Source organism: Delphinus delphis, chromosome 8 (genome assembly GCF_949987515.2).
Source record: "Delphinus delphis chromosome 8, mDelDel1.2, whole genome shotgun sequence".
In the NCBI taxonomy this organism is placed as follows: Eukaryota; Metazoa; Chordata; class Mammalia; order Artiodactyla; family Delphinidae; genus Delphinus; species Delphinus delphis.
Window position 1 is genome coordinate 67,515,870 of NC_082690.1, and position 19,750 is coordinate 67,535,619.

The window sequence follows — 19,750 nt, forward strand, 5'->3', positions numbered from 1 at the left end:
ATTATTAACTAAAGTCCATAGTTTATTCAGATTTCTTCAGTTTTTACCTAATGTCCTTCTTCTGTTCCAGGATACCGTTATCACCCTTAGCCATCACATCTTCTTAGGCTCCTCTTGGCTGTTACATTTTCTCAGACTTTCCTTGTTTTTAATGACCTTTTCACAAAATTTAACTCAAAATGATCACAGACCTAAGTATAGAACATAATGTATAAAATTTACAGAAGAAAACATAGCAAATCTATGTGATTTAGGGGTTTGGCAATGAGTTTTTACATATGACAGCAAAAGGACAATCCATGAAAGAAAAGTTGATGTTGGACCTCATTAAAATTTCTACTCAGTGAAAGATATTGTTAAGAAAATGAAAAGTGTATGGTCTGTATCTAGATTAACTTTTGCAGATGGACGTCCAGTTCTAGCACCATTTGTTAGTACAACTATCCTTTCTGCATTGAATTGCCTTTGCTCCTTTGTCAAAGATCAGTTGACTGTATTTGTGTGGGTTTGTTTCTGGGTTCTTTATTCTGTTCCATTGATCTATGTGTCTACTCTTTTGCCAGTATCACGCTGTCTTGATTACTGTAGCATCATGGTAAGTCTTGAAGTCTGATAGTGTCAGTCCTCCAACTTTGTTCTTCTTTAATATTGTGTTGTCCACTCTGGGTCTTTGCCTTCCTGTGTAATATTTAATATTGTGTTGTCCACTCTGGGTCTTTGCCTTTCTGTGTAAACTTTAGAATCGGTTTGTCGATATCCACAAAACAGCTTGCTGTGACTCTGACTAGGATTACCTTGAATCTATAGGTGAACTTGGAAAGAATTGACATCTTAATACTATGTCTTGTAATCCATGAACACTGACTATCTCTCCATTTATCTAGATCTTCTTTGATTTCTTTCATCAGAGTTTTGTAATTTTCTGTATATCAACCCTGTGTACATTCTGTTAGATTTATATCTTAGTGTTGCTTTTTTGGGTGCTACTATAAATGATATTGTGTTTTTAATTTCTAATTTTAATCAGTTATTGCCAGTGTATAGGAAAATAATTGACTTGTGTATATTAACCTTCTATCCTGCCACCTTGTCATAATTACTAACTGGTTCTAAGAGTATGGATTTTTTCTGTTTCATTTTGTTTTGGTCAATTCTTTGGGATTTTCTACATAGTTAATCATGGTATCTGCAAACAAAGATGGTTTTATTTCTTCCTTCCCAATTTGTATACCTTTTATTTCCGTCTCCTGTATTATTGTAGTAGCTAGAATTTTTAGTATGATTTTTTTGTTTTGTTTTGTTTTTGTTTTTTTGCGGTACGCGGGCCTCTCACTGTTGTGGCCTCTCCCGTTGAGGAGCACAGGCTCTGGACACGCAGGCTCAGCGGCCATGGCTCACGGGCCCAGCCGCTCCACGGCATGTGGGATCTTCCCGGACCGGGGCACAAACCCGTGTCCCCTGCATCAGCAGGCAGACTCTCAACCACTGCGCCACCAGGGAAGCCCTTTAGTATGATTTTGAATAGGTGTGGTGAGAAGAAACATCTTTGCCTTGTTCCCAATCTTAGGGTATAAGTATTCCAGTTTCTCACCATTAAGTATGTTAGCTATAGTTTTTTGGTAGATGTTCTTTCAGGTTGATTTTTCATATAGAGAAAAATTGTTGGGATTTGCCGACCAGACAGTGTAGTTGTCTCTAGCTGCAAGAACTTCTGGGGGGTGGCCCTTGAGCCATTTAGAAATTAAGGGAGCTTGAGTATCTTTTACGAGGGCCAGAAATTAATCATTGGAGTCCTGATAAGCATCTAGAGCAGCCTACGTATCTCACTGGGGCCCACTTGCACTGAAAGAGAAAACATCTTGCTTATCTTCTTGCCCTCCCTCAGTATGTTGTTTGGGGTTTTCATCTGTAGACACGGGGAGCATGGTCCAGGGCATGCTGGGGAACAGATGAATTCACAGCCCTTGACACTCTGGACCTCACCTAATTATTTGCCCCTTGTTCTTCCCCGCATTTCCCCTGTGTGCGCCCTGCATTCCTGGTGCTCAGACATAATCACGACTCTCTCAACACCTGCCCTGTTGGTCCACACTTTGCTGTTTATACACAAGATGTGCTTTTTGTGGGGCACCTGTGTTGGGTGAAAATTTAAGTTTTTCAAAGTCCAGCTCACCTGTCCCCCTTTCTGGGAATCCTTCCCAGTCTTCCACATCCAAAGTTATCCTTGTTCCCCCCGAGCTCCCACAGCCATCTAGTTACATGTCTCTCACCCCTGAGTGCAACATACTGCCCATTGTGTTTTTCTGTGCCTACCTCTCCCACCACCTGTGAACAGATTGAGGCAAACTCATGTCAGATCCCCAAACCCTTATCCCCAGTGCTGACACAAGGTCTGCTTCAGAGGAGGTGCCTGGTAATGTTTATTGGTTGAAGGAATGAAATTACTGGCCTTCCATAAATAGACCCTTTTGTACTCTTAGAAACCTCTCTCCATTCTTCTCACCATACTTGTTTTCTGCCTGGTGTTCACTGAGCACCTGTATATATATTCTGGAGTGTAAGAGATGCCTGCAGCTATTCTGTTTCTCATGGAAAAAAAGGAAAGGGAAATTACTATTCATCGTATCCATCAACTTTATAATCCTGGTGTTCCATGTACTAGTTAGGTACCTAGAGGCACAGGAGGCAGAGTGTATACTGGAACAAAATGAGGGTTCTTTCAGCAGAGAAAAAACAAAATCAGTATTGGAGAGGAAATCAATAGTGTCAGCTATACCCTTGGGTTTTTGTTTGTTTGTTCATTTGTTTTCGTGTTGTTTTTTTTTTTTTTTTTTTTGATGTGGACCATTTTTAAGGTCTTTATTGAATTTGTTACAATACTGTTTCTGGTTTTATTTTTGTTTTTTTTGTGTTTCGGTTTTTTGGCCGCAAGGCCTGTGGGATCTTAGCTCCCCGACCAGGGATCAAACCCACACCCCCTGCATTGGAAGACAAAGTCTTAACCACTGGACTGCCAGGGAAGTCCCTATACTCTTGTTTTATACAGAATTGTTTTAATACCGAACTTCAGAGAGGTTAAGTCACTAACATAAGGTCCCATGGCTGATAAAAATAGAAGTAGGATTCAAATCTAGCTCTTTCAGACTCCAAAGCCCATCCGTGTACTTTTTCTGCTGCACAGCTGGGTGCGGAGTCAGACTGTGTTTCCCAGAAAAGCCATGCCCCCTCTCTCATGGTGAGCACTTCAGGAGTTGAGGCAATCGCCCTGCTCTCCCAAGCCCGGCCTTCAGCTGGGCATTTAATCTGTTTATTAAGTTATGACTAATGGCGCCACGAGACACTGAGGGCTGCACATTCAGACCTAGTTTTAGATTGTTAGAGGAGGTTCGAGGGATAAACATCATATTCATATTCTATGCCGAGGAAATTCAATTGCAGCCCTTTCTCTTTCAGAGCACAAGGATGGCGAGGGGCTTCTGCTGGGTCCTGCTTTGGTTTAATAGAAATGAAACCTCCAAAGCACGCGGGCTGTTTTGGGAATGTGGCCACTGATGCAGCCCCATGGGGCGGGGGCCAGGCCTGAACCGGGCAGTTTGCATATTCACTTTTACAAACAGTTGGCTCCGATTCAGCAGTTAATGGGATGGGAATGATGTTCCTGTACCAAATCATTTCCTGAAAAAAAAAAAAAACATTTCCAATTGCAAACATATCTCAGCCTTTCTTCTCGGGTTTGTTTTGTCTCTGTGAGTGAATTAAAGAGGCAGGGCAGAGGGGAGTGTTTCTGACTGGGAATTTTTCATCTGAAAACATTTTTAACAATGATCTACACAGAAAAAGAGATCCTGTGCAGACCCACCTTTATATTTGGCTGCAAATATTGCATTTCTAGTCACATGTTAGAGGTGTAAATATCTCTATATTCACAAATTGGCTCTGGCTGTACAACAGTCTTGGGACAGAGGCAGCTTTTGTCTCTTTACAAAATGTATGCTGGAGGGCTTCCCCGGTGGCGCAGTGGTTGAGAGTCCGCCTGCCGATGCAGGGGACGCGGGTTTGTACCCCGGTCCGGGAAGATCCCACCTGCCGCGGAGCGGCTGGGCCCGTAAGCCATGGCCGCTGAGCCTGCGCGTCCGGAGCCTGTGCTCCGCAACGGGAGAGGCCGCGACAGTGAGAGGCCCGCATACCACAGAAAAAAAAAAAAATGTATGCTGGAAATGCTGCCCTAGAAATGTGCCCACACACGCACACGCAGGGTCAGGCCCAAATATAATTTTTTCCCCGAAGGACAGGCTGAAATCCTTCTTTACATCCTATACACGGCTTTGCTAAATTGTGCTTTAGCTTACAACCTGTGCAGGGGAAGGGTGGTCTTCACAGTTTTTTTCATTTATTCAACAAATGGTTCTTGAGTGCTTACCATTTTAAGTAATAATAGCAAATAATTGCATAGCTCTTACCAGGTACCAGACGCTCTTCTAAGTGCTTTACATATATTAACTCATTTAATCTTCTCAACAACCCTAGGAGGTAGGCAATATTATTATCATCCCCATTTGCAGATAAGGAAACTGAGGTATAAGAGGTTGATGAACTTGCCCAAGGTCACATAGCTAGTAAGTGATAGAGCCTGGATTTGACTCTAGGCAGTCTGGCTCCTCTTCGGAGACTCATAACAAACAAAAGAGAAAAAGTGCCAGTCTTCCCACGGCTTACATTCTGTTAAGGGGGGGATAGCTAACAAACGTAGAAATGATAGGTATTTCAGATCATGATGAGTGCTGTGGAGAAAATACAATCCAAGAGGGAGGCAGGGGGCTAATCAGAGGGTCCTGTAGGTCTTAGGAAGGAGTTGGGGTTTTATTCTGAGTATGATGGGAAGCCAGAGGAAGGCTTAAAGCTGGAGAAAGCTGTTTACATCTTTATAGATCATTCTGATTGTGCTATAGGAAGTAGACGGGCGCGGGGACAGTGCATCAGAAAGCAGTGGGCTGGTTAGAAGGTGGTTCTGGTTATTTAGGTGAAACATAATGGGTATCTGCACCAGGACGATGGTGGGGAGGCTGGTGAGAAGTGGTTGGAATAGGGTCTAGGGTCCTGTTTTAGAGGTGGAGCCCACAAAACTTGCCGATGTATTGGCTGCAAACGGTGAGGAAAAGAAGTGAAGGGTGATTCCTCAGATTCTGGCTTGAACCCTTATGCAAATGGTAGTGCCGTTCACCGAGGAGGATAAGAGTAGGGGATGAACAGGTCTTGATATAGTGTTGCTGTGGTGGGGGTGAGGGTGCTGAAAATCACGAGTTCTGTCTTGGACGTGTAACTTTGAGATCTCCACCCATAGACATAAGAGGAGACATTGAGTCCAGAGCTCAGGGTCAGGCCTAGGCTGGAGATTCTGTTTGGTTTTGTTTGTTTGTTTCTGGGTCTTGTTTTAATAACGGCTTGACTTCTGTTTTCACAACCCAGTGAGGCTGGGTAAAATAAAACCAATAGAGAATAAATGAGGTCAAAGCCTGGTTGTTTTTGTACATGAAAGACATCAGGAAGATGCTTCATTTTTATCCTATCCCTGATTCTGTTGCCTTGAATTCAGTTTTAGATAATTACATCTTATTAATTTAAAAAATATATAATAAAGCATACATCAGGCTGGAGATTTAAACACGGGCATCATCAGCATTTGGGTCTATGGGATTACCTAGGACGGCGCCGTCCAACTGAATCTCCCGTGAGGAAGTCTACATTCTCACCGTCCAGTGTGGTACCACTTGCCCCATGTGGGCCATTGAGCGCTTGAAATGTGACAGGCGCAACTAAGAAACGGAATTTTTAATTCATTTAAACGTCAGTAGCCACATGTGGTTAATGGCTACTGTATTGGACAGCACAGACCTGGCCGGGGGTGGTGACGGGGGGCGGACACGGGAAGGAGTCATAGATGGCAGCGAGAGCTAGTCTCTTCAATGGCCAGTAAACCCAGTCTCACACCCACACTGAAACGTGACTTTATTTCCACTGCCCGTTGCTTGCGTCGCAGTGCTTGTTAAGTAGTGGAAATCTGGCTTCTTTGTAAGAAACAGCCTGGAAAAGAAAGCAAACTGCTAGTCCTAGGAGGAGCGCTAGGAGACATTATAGAGTCTAACAGGAAGCAGTTGTTCTCTGGAAAGCACGTGCAATCCTATACCTGTAGAATCACTTAAGCCTTGAAGGTGTCACTTACACTTTTCAGTTATGTTTTATGGGGGTGGGGGGAATTATATAGAGTGGTGGGTGTCTGTGGATTTGGAGATTCAAGATGGTCACTGGCTGATATCCCATATGAATGTCAAGATCCCACAGCAACAGGACTAAATACCAGCTTCATAATGCGAGTTGTGTCCTTTAGGGCAGAGTGGGTTTCACTCCCTTTCTTAGGCAATCTCGTTCCCTGTCCAGCTGCAACAAACAGTGAGTTTGCTAATATGAAAGAACTCTTTGTAAGCAACTGCCTTGTGCTTAAGAGTTCTTGCAAGTATATGCTGGCGATCCGTGAGGCCATAGTCAATAAACATAAATAAAATGGAAAGATGGGACATTGCTTTTACTAAAGGTTGATCGCAGCTGCCGTACCAGCTCTTTGAGAACCCTTTGGCGATCAATGCTTTCAGAGAAAATGGTCATTCTGTGCTTAATTGGTGCAAAGTAATTACTCAAACTGGAATTGAGTAGAGGTGAGGGGATTTGAGCCGCTGCTTTTAGGAGAGGTAAAAATCCAAGGTAAGTGCTCAGCAAGGGTCCATCACACAACTGGTTTTGTGGTAGGGATTTTTATTTTTTACTAAGGCTTCATGTGAGGGTTCAGTGCATGGAGGGAGCAGGCTGGAAGTCTTTAGTGGTCATGGACCTCTTGTTATTTTTCTTGAGAACAGTGGAATCATAGATTTCTAAGATTTGGGAAGTAAGAAAGAACTTACTGGTCATCCTGTTCAGGTCTTCATGTTCAGCTGAGGGAACGGGCCTGGAGAGGTGAGGTGCCTGGCCACAGGGCCCATGATTCCTTACAGCTGAAGGGACAGGTCCAGAGCCCAGGGAGAGGCCAGAATGAGGTACTCTTAAGCAGCAGCTGGGACCAGGTGAAGGAGGGAGGCGGGATAATCAGAAAAATACTCAGGGAAGCAGAATCGGGAGAGAAGTCAAAGGAGGGTTGAACGGAGGATGGAAATGATCTACAACATAAATGTAGCCTCAACGTGGGGACCTCGTTCATCCAGTCAACAAAGAGTTGTCAGGTGCACCTGCACTAGATGGCAAGCCCTGGAAGGAGGGACAGGCAGGAGGCAATGGCAGAGACTTAAGGAAAGCTGCAGTGCCCACCTCCCTTCTGTTTATCCCGAGATCATTTCTGAAAGGAGGCAGATTTCTGTGCCCTATTTCTCCAGGAAAGCAAGTGAGGTGACGGTCAGAAGAGGTGAGATGAAGGGGACGGTTTGGTCCTTTTAGCAAGGAGAGGCAGGAATCGGATGCAGGCTGAGTCACAGCTATAGGCTCACCTTGGTGCTTTTATTTCTCGATCCACATTGATACGGAACATGACTGTTACGAGCCCCACCCCTTGTTGTCTGTGGGCTACAGTGTGACTCTGTGCTTCCTTCTTGCAGTGTCAGAGCTTCAGGAGGAGGGCATGAACGCCATCAACCTGCCCCTCAGCCCCATCCCCTTCGAGCTGGACCCTGAGGACACAATGCTGGGTAATGGGGTCTCTTGTTCTCTGGGTTAGCCTAATGCCTTCAGGTGGGACCACCCCGCTGACTGTCTTTTCTTTTTAAAGAGGAGAACGAAGTGCGAACAATGGTGGATCCCAACTCACGCAGCGACCCCAAACTTCAAGAACTGATAAAGGTAAGAGGAAGTTAGAAGGGGCTTCAGGTGCCTCCCAGACTCAACAGGTGTTTCTAGACCACCCACCCTGTGCAGGCGCCACATGAGCCACTGCGGAGAGAATAGAAAGGCGTGGTAGTCCCTGCCCACAGGCAGCTCGTGGTCCAGTAGGTGGACATCTACAAGGTAACAGAAGTGGGACATGACAAGTGCCCAACGAATGGTGTTGACCATAAGCACTGGAGAAGTTAGCTCAAATCAGTTCCCATTTGCCAGGATCCTAGAGCTCACACAGTCCTTTCACCACTCTTCTCAAGGTCCCTCAGAAGCACCCTGTGAAGTAAGATCTAGTATCACCCCCATTTTACATATGAGGAAACTGAGACTCAGAAAAGCCAGATGGTTTGTTTATGGCCGCAGCTGAGTGGAGGAGATGAGGTTCAAACAGAAATGAATGAGATGAAATGAAATACTGTGCGTAATGTACTTGGCACAGTGGCTGACACATGGTCACCCTCAAAAAATGTTCATTTCATCCCCCTTCTGATTCCTCGTCCCGTGTCTGTCTTCTTCAGCTTCTTCAAGCTGCACTTAGAACAAAACGGCACTGGGTGCCAGAGTGATTCGTTCATAATGCACATCTGAATATACCATTTTCCTGTTCAAAACCTATATGTAGTTTCCTAAGAAGTGCACGTTGAAGCCCACAGTCCTGGGGGTGGTGTTTGAGCCTCCATGTCTAGCTGCCTCTTTAACCTCAGATCATCCCTGCCTGACAACACAAGGACACCAGATCTGTTCGGCTTGACTCCCCGTACACACCTGCTCACTGTGCTTGCTTCGGCACTGCCACCACCAGGCCTTCGGTCATGCAGCCCCTGCCCCCAGGGGCTCTACCTGCTCTTCACCTGAAGCCAAAGTTGGGCCACGTCCTCCAGGAAGCTTTCTCTAAACCCCAGGGCGTCTCTCAGCCCCTCTGTGTGCTGGTTCACGCATTTAGTTCTGTCACTGTAGTCACCACATGGCGTTACAACTACTCACGTACTTCTCTGTCTCCTTCACTAAATGGTGAGCTGCTTGGGGTTAAAGATTGTCTCTTTTTTTCATCATTGTACTCCGAGGATCCAGCACAGAGTATGACATACAGTGGGTGTTAATAAACGCTGGGTGGATAGATGTTGGATGGATGGTTGAGGGAGAGAGGGAGGGAGTGGGAAGGAAGGCAGGGGAAGGGGAAGAGAGGGGAGGGAAGGAGGGAGGAAGGGAAAAAGGAAGCTCCTGCCTTAGGACGGTAGAACAATGTGCTCTGAAGGCACAGGGCTACAGCCAGGGATGGAAACCTAGCCCAGCTCCCACCTGTGTTGTAAAGGCAACTACTTCTGCCAAGTCAAAGAAGTCAAACACAAAAGATGATGTTCCTTATAGGTGAAATGGTCGAAAAGGCAAAACGGTAGTGGTTGTCTGCGGCCTGTGATCAGGCGAGGGGACGGAGCACAAAGAAACCAAAGGAACCTTCTTAGGGCTAGGGAACTATTCTGTCTTGATTGTGGTGGTGGTTACACAACCGTGTACAGTGACCAAAACTCATCAAACTGTGTACTTAAAATTAATTTTATTTTATATAAATAATATCTTCATAAGCAAAACAAGAGGTTAAAATTAAAAAGGCAATGGCCTTGTGCAAACTTCAGTTTCCTTACCTGATGCTACCTGCCCCTCGGGTGTTGTGTGGATTAATTGGGTGAGACATCACCTGGAATGCCTCTGCTGGATGCCTGGTGCACGGAGGACTCTCAGGGAATGACGGGGGCTAAGTTACAGACAAGGCAGGAGACCGCACAGCCCCACTGAGAGGGAGCCTGGTGCAGGGAGGAGAACATGTGCTTTGGAGTGAGGTGGACAGGAGTCCGATTCCTGTCTCCGCTCACGGTTAGCTCTGTCCTTGGGCAGATATGTTTACTTCTGTGTTTGATTTCCCCTCCTGAACACAGTAACCACCTGGCCAGATGTCGCAACGGGAGAGTGCTTTATTTATGAATAAAATCTGCCCTTACTACCCGTTCGGTCCTTGCCGCATGTAATTTTTTTTTTTTTTTTTTTTTTTTTTTGGCTACTCTGCACGGCATGCGGGATCTTAGTTCCCTGAGCAGGGATCGAACCCATGCCCCCTGCAGTGGAAGCGCAAAGTCCTAACCACTGGACCACCAGGGAATTCCTGTAATTCTTTTCTACCACTTAGTGTGGGAGGTATCTTCAACCTCAGTTATAGAGGTGGGGAATCCGAGGCTCAGAGCAGATAACTAGCTTGCCTTAGATTCATAGGTCACAGAGGTACACACACACACACACACACACACACACACACACACACACACACACACACACACACACAGAGATGTCCATAGATCCCAGAGATGCGCAAATTAATTAGTAGGTAAAGCGGGGTTTTCAACCTCAGTTTGCATAACTCGAAAGCCCATACTCTTGCCGGTACAAAACCACACAGCCAAGCACTGTGCAAACGTTGCTTGCCATTCGGGGAAGGAATGGTAGCGGCCAGAGGTATTAGCAGAGACACTGGTACCATCAGCACTAGAAGAGCTCATACCTGAAAGTTAACAGGGCCGCTGCGGCTCCCACTTACAGCTACTTGTCCACATACTGGGCCATTTGGATAGTTTTGTTCCTTTCAAAATCTGAAGTTCATTTAAATTTTAACTGTCCAGGATGAGAAAGCTGTTCTATAAGAAAATACCCCATGACTCTTCTCTTATTCTCTCTCTCTCTGTGTAGGTATTAATTGACTGGATTAATGATGTTTTGGTTGGAGAAAGAATCATTGTGAAAGACCTGGCTGAAGATTTATACGATGGCCAAGTCCTGCAGAAGCTTTTTGGTAAGAGGAGAATTGAATATTGCAGTGGATGTCTTTAATCTCCTAGTTTAGAGTTGTTCTCCGTTCACAGCAGTCCACCTGGAATGGAGTAGGAATGGGTCCTGTGTGGGATAACAGATCAGTTAGCTGTCCTCTTGGAATGTTTTACATGAATGCATTGCACAGGGAGTCTTTGTGACCAGATGGGGCTACTCCCCCTCACAGACGAGAGTCATCAGCATGGAAAGACTCCGCTGTACACTGGAATACATGCCTCGCCCTCTCCAGAAAATTGTGCTTCTGTGACCTCTGTAGGTCTATTTACATGTGTGTGGAGATGCACGTATGTGTTCGTGTACCTCTCTCCTATGGACCTCTGTGTGTGTGTGTGTGTGTGTGTGTGTGTGTGTGTGTGTGTGTGTGTGTGTTCCTCTGCGTATCTCTCTATAGGTTGGTGCAAGTATGCGGAAGTACGTGCTTTATGATGCTTGGCCCCTGTGTGTCTCCAGGTAACTTGCATCTGGAAGGGTATGTGTCCCTGTATCCATTCATACCTGTTGTGTGAAAGCGTGGAGGAGGCGGGGACGGGAGACTTCAGGGTGAGGTTGGTGATGAAAGGACAGATTCAACTTGACTAGATTTGGACTTCCCCTCTCTGCGCCCCACTTTCTCTCATCCTAACCACTGCCCCAAGTTCTAGACTTTCATTCTTAGCTGCCCACTCCACTCGGCACGTCCACCTGCGTGCACCTCAGCTGAGCTCATCCACTTTCCTGAAGATGTTCCTGCCCCTCCGAGTGACTAGAACTCCGTCCCCTCTTCCTTGCTCCCCCATGGCTGTGGGGCGGGGCGGGGGGTCTCCAAGGCCCGTTTCTTACTCAGAATTCTCTCCCGCATTCCTCCTCCCTGCATTTTTCACTTGTCTGAACTGTTGAAACAATTTCCCAGCTCACCTCTTTGCTTCCCATCTCACCTCCTCCAACCCGTTCCCCACACAGCTAGCTGAGGAATCTTTTTTAATTGCAAGTCTCATCTTGCCAGTACTCACTCTCCCCTACCTGTGGGACAAAGTCCAGGCCTATTAGTACAACATTCAAAACATTTCATCCTCCGATCCCCAGCTGTCTTGTCAGCCTCCCCTCTGACCACTCACACACGTGGCTCATGCCATGGAAAGTGCTTAGAGTAGCACCTGATGCCCAGTCAGTGCCCAGTCAGTGTCTTTCATCATTTCATTGGTGGTTTTGTTACGTTTATGAACACCATCACCACGTTATGACATGCATCGGGCATATTCACACCTCTCTACTTTTGCACTTGCTGTTCCTTCTGCCTCTAGGGCCTTTCTTCCTCCTTTATCCACCGAGGCAAACCATTATTGCTCATCTTTCCAATCTCTACAGTCAACTGAGCACGCCTCCCTCTAATACCCCTCACAACCCAGTCACATCTGGAAGGGATAGTCATGCTGTCGTCTGTGTTCCCTCAGAAATAGATACACACACATGTATACATAACATGCAGGTCTTTATTACATGGACACACACGCGGGTACATAACATACGTGCCTTTATTATATAGATAGACGTATACATAACATACGTGCCTTTGTTATATAGATACACAGACGTATACATAACATAATGCTTTATTATATAGACACACACAGACATGTATACATAATATACATGGCTTTATTATTATAGGATATTCCATGTTGTTTGTAGCTGTTCATGTAAGTGTATGTGGGCTTCTCAAGAAAAGGAACCTTTTCGCATTTATTTATCCAGTCTTCTCCAGTACTAACATGTTGCCCAGCACTTAATCAATGTATATTGAATGAATGAATGAATAATATAAAATCTAGTAATTTCTAGGAAGCTAAGCCGATTCAGTACTCAAACGTCAATATTAATGAGTGTTCATATCTAAAGGCTTGTAGACGCAACTGAACACGGAGAGGAATGAAACATCTTTGGCACATGCGGATGTGAAAAAGCCGTGAGCCTCACTGAGCATCTCTCCTAGTGACTGTAGCTTTTAACCCCGCCAGCAGATTTCTAGTTGGGATCTGAAACTGTCTGGAAGTGTTCTACGCTGGGCTTTGAAAGCAGGGGTGGAACATGGCTGTGCAGTGATGGAACGTGGTCGTGAGCAATCTCACCTCCGGGAATGGTTACAAAACTGTCCAGCATCATCCGTGCCGCCCCAAGTCAGGCATCAAGTACAGTCAGGTTAGATCATCTCAGATCTCAATGTTCATGTTGAAAATGCGATTCACAGCGGAGGTGATGCCTCTTTTGTCAACTTAAGTGTAGAACCGTTGTAGGTCTAAGGCTAGACGTACACACTCAAAAGCTACAGGCAGAGTACCCAGTGGAGAGAACTAGTTTGCGGTTGAAACTATGTGTCAGGAGCTCCTGGGAGGAATCAGTCTGGAGACGGGGTTTTGGGTGACCCCTCTGACCTCGAGTTCCCCTCTGGCTATTTTTCTTTCTTCGTTCCCAGCCAGGTTTCTCAGGATAATGTTTGGCACTCCCTGTTCTGCTTTCCTACCACTAAGTATTCAGTCCTTAGGTACAGGCTGGGTGCCACCACCTACCCATCAACTTTTCCTTCCCAGGTCACCAGTGTCAATTGAGAGCTCTTCTTACGTGGTGGCATTTGACACTACTGAACACCTCACCCCCCCACCCCAGCCTGACGGTTTCTGTGACGGGTCCTCTTCCGCCTCTGACACCCACTTCTTAGTCCTCCTCATCTGTTCTTCTTTCCGTAATGGTTGGGGTTCCTCCACCTTCCATCCTTGGCCCCCTTCTCTTTTTGTTTCATACCCTCTTCCTGGGTGATTTCATCCACACCTATAGTTTCAGCCATCAGCTATATGATCACCATTCTCAGGTCTCTATCTCTGGAACGGCTTTCGCTTTGAAGCTGTAAGTAAGGTTATCTTGTACCTGCCCACCTGGCTGTCACACAGGCACCTATAACCAGCCTGCCCCAAACTGAGCTTATCTTCCTCCTCCCCAAGTCCAATCTGTTTTCCACCTTGAGGAATGCTATTATGACCACAGATGACAAACCTGGGGGTCATCGTGGATAGCTCTTTCTTCTTCCTTCATATTCTGTTAGTCACAGTTCTGACAACTGTGTTCCCATATGTGTGTGTGTGTGTCAAACCGTCCCATTTCTTAATCAGTTAGTACACGTGCAGCACTTGGAAAAGTGCCTGGCTCACTGTGTGCTAGGTCAGGGTTGGCTTTCAAAAACTTTTCCAGCCCCACTGCTTCCTCCTTAGCTCAGAACCTCATCATTTGTCTTAACTTCTCTGGCTCCAAAATCCTTTTCTCACATTAAGCTGTTTCCTGCCTTGGTAGCACTCTGAAGTTCTCCCAGATCGTCTTTATATTTCACTATTTGTCTTAACACTTAAACCCATAGCCCATTTGTCAATGTTTCTTTAAAACTTTTTTATTTTGAACTAATTTTATTTATTTATTTAATTTATTATTTTTTTAAATGTTATTTATTTTTGGCTGCGTTGGGTCTTCTTTGCTGTGTGTGGGCTTTCTCTAGTACCTGCGAGCAGGGGCTATTCTTCGTTGCGGTGCACAGGTTTCTCATTGCAGAGCTTCTCTTGTTGTGGAGCACGGGCTCTAGGCATGCGGGCTTCAGTAGTTGTGACACATGGGCTCAGTAGTCGTGGCTCATGATCTCTAGAGCGCAGGCTCAGTAGTTGTGGCACATGGGCTTAGCTGCTCCGCGGCATGTGAGATTTTCCCAGACCAGGGCTCGAACCTGTGTCCGCTGTATTGGCAGGCGGATTCTTAGCCACTGTGCCACCAGGGAAGCCCCCTGAACTAATTTTAGACTTATAGTAGAGCTGCAGAGACAGTACAGAGAGTTCCTGTCTCCCCTTACTCAGCTTCCTCTAATGTTAGCATCTTACCAACCATAGGGCAAGCATCAAAACTAAGAAATTAACCTTGGGCTTCCAAGGTGATATGTTTTGGGGAAGGACCCCACGGAGCTGATGTGTCCTCAGGGCATCATATCAGGGCAGACACGATGTTAACATGTCTTATCACTGCTGATGTTAACATTGACCACTCGATTAAGTTGGTGTCCGCCAGATTCCTTCACTGTAAAGTTGCTATTTTTCTCTTTGTTATTAATTTATTTGTGGGGAGATACTTTAAGACTTTGCAAATATCTTGCTTCTCCTTCCACTCCTTCCATTAATTGTAATTGGTGGAGCATGTCTGCCAGTTATTACTGTGGTGGCCTAGTGGAGGTTTTCTATTTTTCTAGTTTCCTATTCCTTCCACATTTATTAACTGGAAGTCTTCTGTAAGGAAAAGTTGTCTCTTGTCCCCCATTTACTTATTTATTTACATCAGTATGGATACAAAGATACTTATTATACTTTAGTTTATCATCAATGTTATCATTATTCATGTTTTGCTCATATACTTCCCCCTTTGACCACTAGGAGCTCTTTCAGGTTGGCTCCTGGGCACTTCCTGGACGTGCTGCCCCATATTTTTTTTTCTTAGCACTTCTTTACTTTCTCATATCATAAGATGCTCCAGGCTTATCTTATATTTCACTTTTACTCTGGGCCTAGAATCAACTACTTCTTCAAGGAACCCCAGTTTCTTTTATTAGAGAATGGTGCTTAGAAATCAGTATCTGGGCATATTACTTGGTGTTTTTAACTGGCTACCTGTCACACAGATAAACATCCGTGTGTAGGTACGGTACTATTACCTGGTGGTACTAAGATGAAGCAGGCATGATCATTTCCAGAAATTCAGCTTCAAATTGTACTGGGGCTGGGCATGGAGAGTAGGAGGGGGCTGAGTTTGGGATTAGTAAACTAACTATGAAATACTGGCATTTAGAAAAAAATTAAAATGGCATAGCGACCTTCAGGAGTCCAGATATGCCGAGTCACATCCTCGGGAGCAGGATATGGACCTGGAATCCGGGAAGCCATGCTGATGACATCATGGCACAAGGACTCAACCCAGAAATGAGCAAGATGCCAAGGCAGGGATCTCTGGGCCAGAGGTGCGTGCGTGTTATTGTTATGGTGAAATTCTGAATAGTTGAGCGTCCCTGAGATGACAGGTGGACTGTCTGGCTGGGTGCTCTCTGATCTTGAGCTCTGAGAGGGCGGCGTCATACCTGCTGCTCCTCTGTGTGGCCAGATGCTACTTGCTCAGCATCAGTGCCCGGTCTCCTTGCCCTTCTGAGTCCCTAGGCAAGTCTGGGAAATTCTTCTGGTGCAGCCTCCCCCAGGTCCTCCTTTCTGAGCTGCCTAGCCCAGCTGCCCACTGCGGCCTCTGTTCTCTGCATCTTCCCTCTTGCGCGGGCAGCATATCTGAGTTGAGGTTTTCCTGAAAGCAGATGCTGAAACAAGGACTTGCGTGGAGGAAGTTTATGTGACGGGTGATCTTAGAAAGTACAGGTGGTCAAGTGGGGAATGGAAGAGAGGAAGAGAGAGACACCATTCATGAGGATGACAGCTCTGTTTGCAACCAGGGCCCAGGGCTGAGAAACCAGGTGACACCACCCCTCAAAATCCCCCTACTCAGGACAGGGAGCAGGGACGTTTATCCTATGGCTCCCATCACTGTGTGCTTGAGGATTGTGTAGGAATTAAGAACCCCTGGACTGTACTCCTGCTAGAGAAGGCGAGCGCTTCAGGGCCGGAGATAGCTGTCTGCCGTGGCAGGTGAATGCTGGGAGCTCAGGGAAGGGGCGTCAGCGTCATCCAGGAAGACCAGAGGGTGCAACTCCTACTTTAAGGACTGCTTCTCCCAACACTGGCCATTTCTCTGTATCATTGGTGTCACCGCCTGGGAAAAGTCAGATGCTGGCCACTTTGGCCTGCCTCTTTATGGTGCCCACCCCCATCCTCTCATGACAATGGCTCCAGCCCTTTCCACACCTCAGAACACAAACTCCCCACCCCCAAGAATGAAGAGGAAGTTTCTCCCTAGCCCCTGACAGAAATTCACCTCATCTTTTATCCCAGGATTAGCCTCTTCTCAGGGCGACTGATAGATGCAATATCCTCACTTCCCCCGGGTATTCTTTTAGCCCAGTGCACCAATAAGTGGGGTAAAAGTCCCAGAATGGTTCGAAGTTGGGACACATTTCCCAGCGTCTCAGCTTACAGGTGCATCCATGGTCACCTTGCTGTATTTGCATCGCCAACATCACATCCCCTAGGCGGTAGATGTGACTAAGTGAGAAAGGCAGGAGGCAGGGGATTCTAGGGAAATGCCTATCCCGGGTCATCATTTCATCTGACCATGGGCTGCTGCCTGTTTCCTATTGAGGTTTCCTGACTTGGGACAGCTCTGCAATTTGCCTTATGGCATGTTAGATTCCCCTGATCCTAATCTTTGAACATGTGTGTGTAACTGGGAACAGAAAAGGCCTTTTCTGAGGGATGGAAGTCATAAGGCTCTCCCTTCTGGTTTTCGCAATAACATATGACTGAAACAGGGTGTCTTCTTCGGGCATGAGACTAGGAAGGGTCCCTTGGACATAAAGGTTCTGCAGGAGGGTTTTTTGTTTTGTGTTGGGTATGTGTGTGTGTTTCTTTTTCGCTGGTAGACCCTAAAGAGTACATCTTACACTGACCTTAATCTAATCAATTAATATTCGTCAACCAATAGCCATTTAATTTGCTATGTCCTACTGCTGAGTTTAGGGATACAGACGTACATACATCACAGCGCCGCCTTTAGGTAACTCACAACCTGTACTATGAAGGGCTGTGGGCTGTCAAGTTGAAGATTTGGAAAGGCATCATGAAAGAGGCGGCATTTTGAATCAGGCCTTCTGGAAGGAGCAGAATTTCAGCCAGATGAAGGAGGAGAAGAACATTCTAGTAAAAAATGTTGCTGGTAAGCACCTGTGGATTTCGGTGTGAGTGGAGAGTGTTATAGAGACAGGAGCACATGGGTAGGTGACCATCAGCATTGGTTGAGTGGGGTGTGGGGCTAACAAAGAAGATGGGAACCAGCACCCAGACCTTGGTTTCTAACTCCAGTCTCCAGTAATAGAAACCAGGGCATACAGATGAGCCTGGAGCATCTTGCAGTGCCAAAAAGAGGCACTAGGGGAAGAAAGTATATCTGCGGGGCAGCATGTTGAAAGTGTTCAGGGCCCATCTGAGAGAGCTCCCAATGGCTAAAGGTGGAAATTTGAGCCAGAAGATGAGTAACAATAATGTTGGATTATAACCCAAAGTCTAAAATAAATATCCTTAAGTCCATATTGATATCAATAAATAGCTGAATAAATAAATGAGGGAGAAGAGACAAATCTTCTTTACAGAGTAATTTCAAATAAGTTATTGATTTATAACTCCTTCAAGGAAGTAGAAGTTAACTCCCCATCCCTGATGTGGACTGGATCTAGTGACTGGCTTCCAATGATTAGTGTATGGAGTGGAGGAACCTCGTACAGACACTACTTTGGCCAAATCAAAGTTAGCATCACCGTTGATAAGTCACGTTGATAGCATGTGCCCTTGATAGGATGCAATTAAAAGGGCACTTCACCTCTGTGGTCTTTCTCTCCAAAATCCCCAGTCTAACCATGAGAAAAATATAGGAAAAACCCAGTACTCTTCAAAACTGTCAAGGTCTTGAAAAACCAGACATCTCTGAAAAAATGATCCTAGAACAGAGGACATGAGGCAGGTAATGATGAATAGGTGTGAACGGAAAAAGGATGTTAAGGAAAAACTAGTGAAACCCAAATAAATATGGAGTTTAGTTAATAGTCATGTACTAATGTCAGTTCATTAGTTGTGACAGATGTACTGTAGTAATGTAAGAGGTTAACAATAGGTGAACCTGGATTTAGGATATGTAGGAACTATCTGAACTGCCATTTCAGCTTTTCTATAAATCTAAAAACCATTCTAAAACAAGAAATTTGTTTAAAGAAATAAGATGAGCTTACATTATAGAGGACCTTGCAGTAAAAATTTTAGACTATATGCAGTGCCCAGTGGTAACTGCTGATGGCTTGTGAGCAAAACACCATGATCAGAAATAGGAGCAGCAGGAGGGTTGCTCAGAGGCAGTAGAGGAAACACCAGCAAAGCATCCTTTTATAAGATAATAAGGGTGTCGAACTAGAGGAGTGGCAGTATAGATGGGGAGAAGCTTTAAGAGAACCTAGTGATGTAGGGAATGAGCAGCTGAAGTAAACCAGGCTGACCCTAAGTGATGGATGTTAAATAGGGATGATTCCATGAGTCCCTGGAAGAGCAGCATCTTGAAGGGTTTGGTCATATTGGTTTTGAGAGTCGCTTCCCTACACCCAAAAAAGTACTTAGGCTGAAGTAGCAGCTATGCTAAAATTGAAAGAGGAATGAAGAGAAAGATAGGAGATCTGAGTTCCAATCCTGGTTCTGCCACTAAAACATTTCTCTGCAGCTCAGGTCACTCTTCTGTAAAACCAGGAAGATGGCCTGTGCAACTGTACAGCTGAGTGGTTCCGTACAGCACTCACTAACCACATGTAGCTATTAAAAGTAATTAAAATTAAAAATTCCTTTACTTAGTCACACCAGCTACATTTCAAATGCTCCCTAGCCAAATGTGTCTAGTGGCCACCATATTGAATAGTGCAGAAATGAGCATTTCCATCATAGCAGAAAGTTGTTTTGGACAGCACTGCCCTAGGTACTGCTATGATAGTCACTGTTTCTAAGATAATTGAAGATAATGTATACTGGTATTCTTAAGCTGGACGAGACATTTTCTGGTCTCTGAAAAACTCAAAAGCTGGATGAAATTCTTTTTATTCTTATTCTTTTATTTATAAGTAGTAGAGAAGCTCTAGAGTGTGTTACTAAGTAAAAAAAGTATGGTACAGTACTGTGTGTATATATATGTCACTGTGCGTGTGCATTAAGAGACACATCTAACAATTGAGTATATAAAGAATATCTCTGGTAAGTCACAATAAACTCTCTATGGTGTG

General features: G+C 45.3%; 1 protein-coding gene across 1 annotated transcript in view; it reads left to right on the forward strand.

Annotated features, from left to right (window-relative positions):
* PARVA (parvin alpha) overlaps nt 1-19,750 on the forward strand; it is a 179,387-nt gene that overhangs the window by 93,538 nt on the left and 66,099 nt on the right. The window contains exons 3-5 of the mRNA XM_060018506.1: nt 7,638-7,727; nt 7,808-7,878; nt 10,651-10,753. Of these exons, the coding sequence (XP_059874489.1) occupies nt 7,638-7,727; nt 7,808-7,878; nt 10,651-10,753 (264 nt within the window). The remainder of the gene's footprint in view (nt 1-7,637; nt 7,728-7,807; nt 7,879-10,650; nt 10,754-19,750) is intronic.